We start from the raw sequence: 12,158 nt of genomic DNA, 5'->3' as shown, positions 1-12,158 counted from the left end.
GTCTGCCATTCCTGTTGTAGGCCTATCAGAAGCTTTTCCCTACGTGCACTTACCTGCCTGGCAGGAATACACGAAACAGTTTAATGACACAATATGTCCTCACATTGTGGTCAATGACTCAGGTCTGTGCTTACTGACGACTCCAGATGCATGCCTGGTCCAAATCGATTTATTCTGGATTGAAGGACGGGCAGCTGAAGAATCCTACGTCTGCGCCCCCTCCGAGGTAATTCCACACTTTACAGCATCAGTAACCACTTTGACGTTTAACTGCTTCACCAAGCCGTGGTAAAATGAAAAGCTATTCCCATAGATCTCGTATTTTTGCTTACTGAAGCGTGATTTTGGCCATAAGAGATAAAAATGTTTGCCGATTGTATCTTATTTGAGTGGGTGTTATTCTTCAATTAGCTATTTTGCGTGCCCAGACGCAGTTCAACTTTATGCCCACCATAGGCAATTTATGACCAAAAACCAAAGCTAACTACTCAGAGTAGAACTCGCTAACAGAAAAAAACCCCAGTCGTCTGGAATTACGCTGTCTGGACAAAACTCCCAGCAATAAATCGAAAAAAATATTCAAGTCACTGGTGATGATGCACCTTAGAAACAGTCCTGAGTTTGCAGAAAGACGCCGTTGACAAATTTCATCGAATAATTACGTTGCCAACCTCAAAACCTAAAATAAACCTTTTTGTTTAATGAGATCACACCAAAACAATTTTTCAATGCATCCTTGCGTTTTTATGCGGCAGTTTTGCCCAATGAAGGTTTTACCTTTTAGTAGTTTCGGGTGTCCTAATATATATATTCCGCTAGCCGGAACTTATCTTTGATCACAGTTGGTTGTTCGGTAAGCCTGTCATCCTGATTGGTCGATCAACATGTGACCTTTGAGCTCGGCCTCCTCTGACCTCATACTCTGGTAGCTGCTGAAGTGAACTTTGCTCTGAAATTATAACTTAAGCTATACCCTTCTGAAAGAAATAAAGCAGCACAATACCTTACTCCGGATCATACAAGTTCACAGATACTTGATACCGACCCCTCCTAACGTGAACATAACAGTTGATCTGAAAACCGCAGAAATTAGCTGCTGTAATCTGCTGAAAGTGCGCAATCAGAATACATTTGTTCTCTTCAGCGTCCTGTTTCAACATACGGTGAATGTTGGACAAAGAACAAAAGTTACTCCATGAGTTTGGAATGCTCCGAGGTTTCTAGCGTGTATCCAGTGTCTGAAAATCGCCCACTTATGGCAAAAAGTTGCAAACCATTTTGTATACCCATGTTTTCGATTTGCATCCACCTTGATTGGCCTCCGTTTCTATGGTCCTAACCTAAGTATTATAGTATTAACAAAGTGCAATGTTCTGGACCAGTGCAGTGAAAACGCGCAGAGTTGTTCCCCATTATACGCCCACACGCAAATGGATCAAACCAGTCTGGCCTAATTAATACACAGTACGCCAGCGAAGTATCAGTGTTAAACATTGATGTTGTACTTTCCATGATGATGACGACAATGATGATAGTGATGATGAATTAATACACACCCGAACGTAGATAAACAGCTCCACAGAGCATTTTTTGCGCTAAACGAAATCAGCATGGCACAGGACGTTTACTCAAAGTAAAAACAGGTTATTTGCTTTGGTCAGGGAACTGAGTGGTAACGGCATAACGAAAACCGGTCCAATCAGATTGGCTTTATTCAAACGAGGAAAATTAGCGATAAATTTTTGACATGTGATTCACAGATTTGGTTTTAAATCAAGCAGGGTAACTGAAATCACCCCCATTGTCCATTTCCGTCATCAGTACCACCATACCATTCTTTATCGCCTTGATTTTAATCAGTAAACTATGCAAAATAGCAATGAGACTTGCGGCGTCGCTGATGCCGATAACAGGAAACTTGCTATCTAAAAACAACACTCGATACTCGTGAGGATCGATGAAAAAATGGAAAACGTGAATTCACGAAGCACCTTGACCGTTTCCAGGGTAAGGGCTTGTCAGCAGCTACGGCGTTGTGACATGAGGACTATCCCTAAAAATTGACGAGCTGGTTGATACACATAACTCTGGCTCAGTATCTGCCGACCAGTAGCTTGAACAACTGTGACAATTAGCTGCTTTGCTTTCAGATGCAGAAATCTGATAAAAGCCCCGTTAGTCTGATCCAACGGAATGAACACCGCTACGCTTGTATCTTAAACATCCATCATCCCCAGTCGCACAGGAAGCTCTACCACACAACGTACCTCATTACTCGTTACACTTTATTTGATTACCACTTATAGAACTTCCTCGTGTTCGCCCTAGTCTATCATGAAATTTGTGGTCATCCGTTCAACTACAGCAGCTACTTAACACACCGAAATACATGCAGCTATTGATAGAGCCACCTTCGCAAAACTCCGTCTTACCGTAAATCCTTGCAAAGCGTAGTTAAAAAACAAGCTGATCAATTATTAGTAGTGTGAGGGGTTATATAAATCAGGGAATTTATGTTATAGAAAGGGAATGCTTCAGGTAAACACCCCGCCAGTTTCGGAGAGCGTGCGGTTTTCATCGAAAGCAGGTGATTCATGCAGAAGAAGAATTGTAATATACTCGTGGAAGGAAGAAGGCCTTCGCTGCGGAGTTATTTATTCGGAAATGCCAACTGACCGGTTACAGACCAGTGAACAGGGAAGCAAAACTCTAATCTGCATCTTAGTTACAAAAACTGGACACACATCTCCTCCCGAACGAGTCTTCCTAGAGATTCGTTGCTTCCACTCATTCGTCGGTTAAATCCAAGCGAATGTTACAAAGTGGCCTCACGAATTCCGCAACAGAATTCCCTTTTTCAGTCGACGCAAAGCGAAATTCTACGAACAACACGCACTACTCGCGTGCCTCCCGATCAGTAGTATCACCGTTACACTAGTAGCTGTCATTTGATCCATGAGCCTAAGAAAATTGGTTTTCTAGCGTAATAACCCCTTACTACATAGATCACTGATAACTACATAACGACTCAAACTTCTGTTTGCAAATTAAAAATGAGAACTAGCGTTTCCCACGTAAATAAAAACTTTGAACGTCTTGTGCGGATCATCTGATGTGCAGATGGCTAGATGTTCTTCAAGTCATCCCCTTGGAAACGTATGAATTGCGAGACGCATTTGACAAAACTGTTCATTTTCAAAAACATTCCACATTGTCGTTCACTCGTTATCTGGGCTGGGAAATTCGATTGCAAACGTTTCAGCACCAATTGAGGCGACATTATCAGTGTGGTACTAGGGAGTGTAGTGGGGCAAAGCGGTGGATCGGTCCACGCTATCTGAGCTGCAACTACTCTCCTAAATATCATCCACACTGTGTCAAAGTTGTTCAAATTCTAGGTTATCCGGGTTCCTTCGGTGGCTTATTGGTTACTTACTGAGTGGTGTGTAACAATCTAGGCATCCGTCTAGGCCTGGATAACCTGAGAGTATCTCCGTCTACATGCTACACTTTCGGTGGTGCGGCGTCCATGCCCTGAGAGGGTTGAATCTGAAATATTATAAATACTTTTTTGTACTCCGTAAATTGCACCAACCCTTCTAAACTAAGGCCGACTATGATAGATGCACCAAAGCAGGTACTGGGTCAGCCTACCTTAGTTAAATTACTGCACGAAATTAGAGGTGAACCGAGACAGATCTATAAATAATTTATAAACTGTTACAAAAATGAAAAACACTCGGTTTCTACACCGTCTTACAGACCATCTTATTTTTTAGTTAGCATAACAACGAAATGGGTCACCAATATACATTGATAAAATTGGTGCGCGAGTCCCATGGGACTGTGTGGTATGGGTGAAGAGACAGGAGTCTGGAGTCCCATATGCCCGGAGAATAACAGCGTCTTGTTCTCGAGTACTGTGGTCATCAGAACCAATTATTCTCATTTCATTTTCCCAAGTTTTTTTGGTATTGACCATCTCGTCAGCAGCCCAATTCTTTCCTTAAATTACTCCACCCAAGATGCAATATACCGGGAAGAAATATCAGGCAACCATTTTGAAGCATTTTGGTCTTCCTTGCAATGGCATGTTCTGTAATCATATGAATGAAAATACCTGATTACCGAGGCGGAATTCCGGCGGTGATGTCAATATTTTTCCTCTAGAATGGCAAGTCATCCATTAAAAGAATGTTCTCTCACCATACCGCAAATGAAGCCGATCTTTTAATGAAAGGCCGGAAAACACTCAACAGCTGTTTTGGGTTTAACAGGACCCATTAGCAGTGCACATCTCACGAAACTGAAGAAAGTTCCGAAGGCGAATCCACTGGTAAGTAGTTTGAAAATCGTTAATAAGACTAGTCAGGCTTTACTCAGATAATCCGTCACTCGAGAAGTCGATCAAAACGTGACCACGTAACTGAAGGCGAGTAGCGGTGTGATTTGTCTAAGTAAATCACACTGCTGATCAGCAGTGGCCTGGAGGTCGCGACTTCTAAACCACTTCAGTTTTGTTGGATGATCCACAGTAAGAATGAAGGAGCCGCACAATACTTTTCAGCATAGATCGGCTCTACGAAATTTCATTTCAACATTCCCAGATCTCTTGACTCGACCAAACTCCACAGAGTACGAGTGAAGGTTGTCCACGACACTATTAGGCATGAACTGGTGGATCAGTACCGGATTACAATGGTTCTAACCGAAATTGAAATCCACTCTTGAAAGCTGCATACTTCATTCTACAAAGTACTATCTACTTACCCAGCTGTGGTTCTGGTCAATTTTGATTGGTTACTACGTAAACCCCACAGAGGTCGATCGAAATAATCGATGCTGTATTTTGTCTGGAAAATGGAACGGACGTTTTTGGAACTTCCCAAAATTTTTAACAAATTCACTGCAAGTAAAACTTGGAAATTGCTAACATTCTACACAAAAGTGTTCCCATTCGAAAGTCAGCTCATACAGCAACTCCCTCCAACCGAAGAGACGCCACCCATTAAAGATGCAAAATGTCCCTTTTGTAAGCCTTTTTTAGGGAAAGCATAAATCGCACCAACTTGCAGTAATCGTCTTTAGGTCACTCGCTAGACCAAAACTTTGTCCGACATTCAAACAGAGTCAGTAGCAATTCGGTACTTACTGAGCAATGATGAACTATATACTTCCCTGCTCGATCTTGAAGGGAGACAAGTCTACAAACTTTGTGGATAAGAAACGTTTACTAGGATTCCCAGTATATTCCTATGGTGGAAATCTTCAAATTAATGATTTCGGCTTTTCCCCAATGTACCCACATGTATATTTGTTTTTTTCATGACCTGCTTCTAGTTTTATGATGAGAACTATGACATTCCAGGCCACTTCAAGTTTGTCATTTTTAAGTGCGTAGTTTTGTTAGGCCAAATATCAGAACAAGCACTCATCTAGAAAGATCGTTTGTTATTTTATCCACTTCTAGTACACATTCATAGAGTGAAAAGAAAACTGAGCATGACCTAACACAACTAAAGAAAAGAACTCCTGGTAATGTGTTGGAATATTGGTAGCTCGAGTGTATTAGTTGGTAATTGATTAGGTGGCTGATCAGGTGGCTCAGCGAACAGATCAACAGCCACCTGATCAATTACCAAAAGCACTCTTGTTTTGACGAGAAATGATGAGAAATCAAGTTGAACTCAAGTCATTGAATTTGCTTGTTATGGTGTTTATGACTGAAAATAAATTCAAGCGGTTTGTGTAATCCAAGGCTACCATAGATTTTTGCACCTAGTGTTAATTAGTGTAAGTTCTATTCGTGGCGCATTAAGACCATTTTAGTTGTATTCATTTTTCAACCTTCTCTCCCTTTGAAGCACTCCATTTGGGCACAATACATGAGCATTCAAGTGGTGTTTCTGATGAGCACTGCACTCTTCTTTGTGACCCCGATGTTTGTCATCACTATCATGTACAGCCGGATAGCGATTCAAATACGACGATCCAACTTCATACAACTTCTTGCACAGTCTACCAATAACGCGTCAGAACCGGTGAAGTTTACTACACAAGGACAGACAGCGGCGAGGAATAGAAAAGGTATCACAAGGATGCTGGGTAAGTACTCAATTATTCAAAAGCCGACCTTAGTAACCAGCGGTATCTTCCCATCACAGTAGCTTGATTAGTCAAAATACAGTTGGAAAATTTTCGCAATCAGAGACCTTCACGACAATATTTTCACAACAGTATTAGTGGGTTGAGATTCCTTGCAATTTCATGTCTAGTTTTTTTGATGACTTGTTTTCAACAAAATCACATTACGTCATTCCCATACGTCAAACCTCTCCCAATGGCTTTAATGGCACTAATGGTTCACTTTTATTCCAGCAGGCTGAGGCATTTTTGTCTTTCGCCAAAAAGATCTCGTACTGAGATTGCATGTTATATTCATTTATCTTCCACGGGGCGGTCAACTCAAAAAAATCTACCATTAAATCAGTTCGTGGCATTTCTCCTCAAATAGACAAACCACATACTCCGTTATCAGCGCTGGAGCTGAAGAATTTTTTGAACTGTTGTCGGTGACGATTGATGAATAAACCTTACAGAGCAGAAGCTTAATATAGGGTCTTTACGGTCAAGTGTCAGTCGGGTCATCGGAAACGTACGGCATCCAAATGTGACCTTTATTTCATTGACCGCAGACTACAGTAGGGTAGGCAAAAATCACTTGTTGACATGGACTGTCTGTCCAACTGTGTCACCTATACATAGTCGCCCGCACAGTTTAGCCAATTACTTGTGAGTAGTTTCCTTTATGAAAATATACTGCGATATCTCGAATATCGCGCCAACTGAAACATGAGGCGGCCTGTGTGCAGCACATTCAGTAGTAGAATATCATAAACGAGAGATTCAGTTGAGTCTCTCGTGTAAACCAAATCGATTTGCAAATGAGTGTATTTCTCGAAAACGGTCCGATGTGGGTTCAAGTAGAACATAAGGTTGACAGAAACTCGGGACGGCGCCTAACTGATGAGCCTTAAGAAGAGCGAAACCGGTCGTTGGCTGTCGAAGAGTTTTCAGCAACCTTGTGAGTAGTTTCCTTCATTCAATTACTAGTTAATTTTATCCTTGCATGTTTAGCTCTTTTGCGACTCTAGTGACACCAAAACTTCTGAAACCAGCTCTTTCGATATATATATATATATATATATATATATATATAGGTAGCTGTGTCAAGTAGACCGGCGCACCTAGGAATCGTTACTATTTGTAAAAATACCACGTGAAAAACGGTGACGTAGTTTTTTTTCTGTTCGTCCCTATTTTTCAAGCCAAGTAGATTTGGTACAAAGTACGTCAAGTGAACATGCCGTTTTCACTCTTTCTGAACAGCTGGTGGGCACGCGGAATCCCAGTACCATTACTGTTTACTGTCTCCAGTGTTCATCGACATGACCAGCCGTAAGGACTGCATACTCCTCGTCGCCAGTGTTACTGAGGGATGTATATTTTAAGACGCGTGTGGCGATTAAAATCAAGGAAAGTACACGGCAACCAGTGTACCTGAGAAGAATCTACTATTGCAAAATGTTTATGGACACCAAAGTAAGATAGCTCCGATCCAGCTACACCTAGAACACTTTGTGAAGGATTCTGGAACTAACTCGATTCGAATATATTCAAACAAATTAATTACAATTTGAATTAAAAATTCAACTGCAACCAACCTCTGTTGATGTTTGTGCACAGCCTCGGAAACATCGAATCTTGGCATCATATCTGATTACGTTGCACTTTGGTTTCACATTTTCATTATTTCAAACAACGCGGAGCATTATTTTTTTTAATAACGTCCGACTCGATCTGCATCCAGAGATGGACCGTAGATTGTTTGTCGTAAGCAACTGATACAAACGAAAAATTGGTGATCTTCATTGACAGGTGGCCAGGTTTAGATTGCTTCCAGGTTTGTTTTTCCTAGTGTAACGGTGATACTACTGATGGTAGAGACGTACGAGTAGTAGGTTTCCTTCTTGTAAATTCGCCTTGCGTCTTTTGAAAAAGGTCTTTTGCGGAATTTGTGGAGTCGCTTTGAGTTATTTGCTTGGATTTGAGCGACAGTCAATGAATATCCAGGAAAATTCAGGAAGACGCGTTCAAGAGAGGATGGATGTTCAGTTTTTGTAAACAAGATGCATATGAGAGTTTTGCTTCCCTGTCCAATAGTCTGTAACTGGTCAGTTAGCATTTTCTAATAAACAACTCCGCAGCAAACGTCTTCTTCCTTTCACTACTAGTTGTTTGTCCGAGCATGCTAGTTACTTGTCAAGCCACTCGAAGGCGATCACATTGCCCTAGGAAACCGTTTATTGTTATCTCGTGGAACGTACGAACACTACTGGATCAAGTGAGAATGAAGCGATACAGGATAGATGTCGCAGCTCTCAGCCAAACATGGCTTGCTCACCAAGTGAACTTTCATGAACCTAGCTCAGCACACACATCCTAATGGATCAGTGAATCGACAAGAGAAAATCAGGATTATCATGTTGGTTTCGTTATCTCTGACAACATTAACAGAACGCCTGGTACAGGAACCCACGACATCAGTCTACTTTGTTATACAATGCGCCTAGAATTGACTCGGTGCACACACATACGCATGGAAAAAACAAAAACTGAGAAAAATTCCTTTGCTGGGTGACCCCTTGGTCTAGGGGATCTTCTGACTTCGTGCTGTCCACGATACTGCCAACAGGTGAGTCTTTCTCGAGCAGCAACTGATCGCTACATGGACACACCCCTGCATTCCAATTTACTCGACGAGGGTAGTTTCACTCTAGAAAGAGTGAAACTCGAGGCCACTGCTTCCCCTTTTGTGGAAGCTCCCCAAAATAATTACGTCAGGATAAGAGGACGAGAGTTCTAATGAGAGTTCAGTCAGCGTGGATTAGTTTATCATTTGACAGTGAAACTTTCAACATATGTGTACCCCACGAGTGATGTAAGCACCCGACTGTGAAACAGGTCTTCACACCGTCTGAACAAAGTGCTCAATTGGGCATTCTTTGTTTCATTATGCTGAACCACCTCGGAGAACCGAGTCAATCAGCCAGCAATAACTGACGTCCGCAGTGGAGCTTTTATTCCATTTAGCCAACGGACAAAGCAAGGCACAAATTGTTACATAGATGACGGCGATGCCAGTCAGCCATACGGCACAGCTGCAAAAGAGCCACCATAATTTGCTTGACGAAAACAACCAGCACATAAAACAGCTGTTCATTAGTCTCATACGAGCACTCTGCTTCATCAGAACAAGGTCTGGATTCACATATCCGCAGAAGACTGTGTACTGCTTGTAAATTCACCCAATGAATTGTAGCGCCTAGCTGAGGGGTCTTCGACCGATTTGGCGCAGTTCGTCCAGCACGAAGAAAACTCTCGCAGTGAGCCTACTTGCGCCCTTTGGTATTTCTAGCCCTCTGCCAGTTCTAACATCGAAACGTGGTTGACGGGTTTCTGCACCTACGCCTGCCATTTTAGAAGCAATCTGTTTACTGACTTGACCACTGACAGTAAGCTGGCCGTGTTCCTCAAGGTATCGTGGTTTTTGACAAAATCCGAAAATGTATGTGGACGAGCTGTATCCTACGAATAGTGACCCAGCTATGTTGTACTCTTTTACGACAGTGAAACCCAAAATACATACCGGCGCAACCTGTGATGGTTAAGAAGCTCCTAATTGCACTGCTAGCAGCTGAACATGTGCTTGACCCAGAGATTCTCCAACGAATGCATCGAAATTAGACGAAGGCCACGTGTTTGCTGAATGGATGATAACAACGCTCTAAATCAGCTCTCACGTGACCAGCTAAACACGAAGCAGAGCCCTGGTAGGCAAGCCCTTTGATATCCGGTCAAACGTCTGAAGGCTGCTGAAATAGCTCCCGTGGAGTAAGAGGTCATTGCATACAGGAGAGAATTCCTCTAGCGGCTCTGTTCCTCTTCATGCCATTCAGTGAAATCCGGGGAGCTAAAAAGTGTAAAACGCAATGATTTCATGTTGTTTCCTGAACCTCTGAACCAAACAGCTGGATCTGCTTAGATCACTGACGTGTTTTTGCTGGATCCTTTGGGGTCGTTGTCCACCAGTGAACGTAAGCTTACCCTTCAGGGAAGTGTCGGATGAGGTCCACCTTAGCTTTCCAAATTTACCTGATCCTGTGGCGCTGCTGAAAGCGACTCTCACCTAATGCATCATGAAGCAAGCTCAATCAGAATGCCATGCGGACGCATTCCCGGTTTGGTTCGTTTACACCATATTATGCTCTAATGTTTTGAGCTGTAAATAAATGTATTCTATTGTTTTCTGTTTATATGTACTTCATGTCTTCATCTGCAAAAGCCCTGTACTAACACTCCCGGAGTGTTAAACCTACAACGACGATGGTGTGAACATTCTGTAACCATCACCGTTCAGACCCAGCTAAACAATGGAAAGTACTAGTTACCTATATGTGTATCTAAGATGCGCATCCTTAGCTATGCAGGCCACCGTGCGCCTCTTGTATGTGCTGTTGAGCTCGACTGTGCAGATTTACTCAATCGAATCGGCAGTTATGGGTCAACACTTGTGCATGGTGGTGGCTTAAATATTGCCTCCTTGTGTCCACACTCTAGACATATTCCATCCGGTTTACCACGGGTTAAAGACTTTCAGGTGAACCCACATGCATTTCAGTGCAAACCTGTTGTGCCTTACCCGTTGGGCGCATGTTTTCACCGAAGCCTTTTGATGTAACAGGCCCGTCCGAAAACACATGAAAGATCATCATTTAAAGTTTCCAGCTTAACTGTGTTCATGTACATACCTGTATGTATTTGCATATGTATGTTCATACTGTCCAACTTAATTTGGCCCAACCCCTTTGCTTGTACGGAGTGTACCGTATTCTCAGATATTCTCACAGTTAAAACGTGGCTTTGTGCCAACCTTTCGAGCATGAGTTTTGTGTAAGCGACACTCTAAATACTGAAAGTCTAAATATTTTAACATTAATTGGATTGGTACTTGTTTGTAGGTCTTCCAGCTTGTTTCGTAAAGGAGGTTTTTGAGCTTCGTTGTTCATTGAGGATCGTAATTTCTAAAGTCCTCCTACAAATCATGTAGCTTATGACATCCACTGGCGTTACTACTGAGGACACTAAACCTATAGCAAACTCCGTTTAAACCTTCTTCAGAAAAAGCACTGCAAAGCAGAGTAGTAACATCGATCGATCGAAACTGGTTGAAATAGCGTATTTCTGCTTCCTGGTAACCGCTGTGTATTTCCAAAGCACCAATAGTGAAAAGGTCCCCGATGCGGTATTTTAAGTGACGCGTAAGTTGCACAATTTCGAATATCAATAGGAAGAGTTGGGTTCGTAATTCTACGGTGCTATTTACATGAGGTTAAACAAACCTCAGTTGTTCACGGTCGTAGCGCTAACAAGTTCACAGGTCTATCACTGACCGGACAGTGCAGTGTCAACGTCCGCACACCAAAAAACGGTGAGCGGAATGACCGCTCAGTAGCGTGGGTTGCGGTCGTTCCTTCCGACAACGGTCTCGTGATTCCCATTGGACGTGCGATAACACGGAACTCATGAGAAAACAAGCCAAGGCAGGCTCAGCGAACGGGGCATGAGCGCACATGGGTAAGTAGGTCGGCAGCGTACATTCACACACAGACACACATGTCAATCCACAAGTGTCGGCAAGGACGGCCTCTGCGGCAAGGTGTGTCGGGTACGAATAAGCAAAACAACTGGAGATCACAAGTACATAGGCGGAGTAGGCAAATGAATGGGAGAATTATCATAAGGTCAATTTAGACTCAACAAGTAGTATCTGGTTGTCAGGACTTCAAGAAGAGACGAAACCAACAGACTCCTTATCAAGCGCCACAGCACCGTAGAGGAAGGGGTGGAGAGAAATTCAGTTTATTATTTGAGATTCTCGCAGGTTTTGGTCGTTTAAAGGATTTTAAGGTGTCAGACGTTCAGTTAAAGGCCAGCATTGATTTGAAGGGAAAAATCTAGTTTTTGTCCGCCTATTTTCGTGAGGATTTATATTTATAACAAGACTAACTGGTTTATATATATATATATATATATAT

The 12,158-nt window shown here is 42.4% G+C and overlaps 1 protein-coding gene across 1 annotated transcript in view; it reads left to right on the top strand.

Moving 5' to 3' along the window:
- Positions 1–5,831: 5,831 nt before the first annotated feature.
- Positions 5,832–12,158, top strand: part of T265_01572 (hypothetical protein) — a gene marked incomplete at both ends in the record, with an annotated part of 15,427 nt that continues 9,100 nt past the window's right edge. Inside the window, one exon of the mRNA XM_009165631.1 lies at positions 5,832–6,105. Within this exon, the coding sequence (XP_009163895.1) occupies positions 5,886–6,105 (220 nt within the window). The remainder of the gene's footprint in view (positions 6,106–12,158) is intronic.

This window comes from Opisthorchis viverrini (genome assembly GCF_000715545.1).
Source record: "Opisthorchis viverrini unplaced genomic scaffold opera_v5_17, whole genome shotgun sequence".
NCBI classification, from domain to species: domain Eukaryota; kingdom Metazoa; phylum Platyhelminthes; class Trematoda; order Opisthorchiida; family Opisthorchiidae; genus Opisthorchis; species Opisthorchis viverrini.
This window is presented reverse-complemented; position numbering and strand designations above follow the sequence as displayed.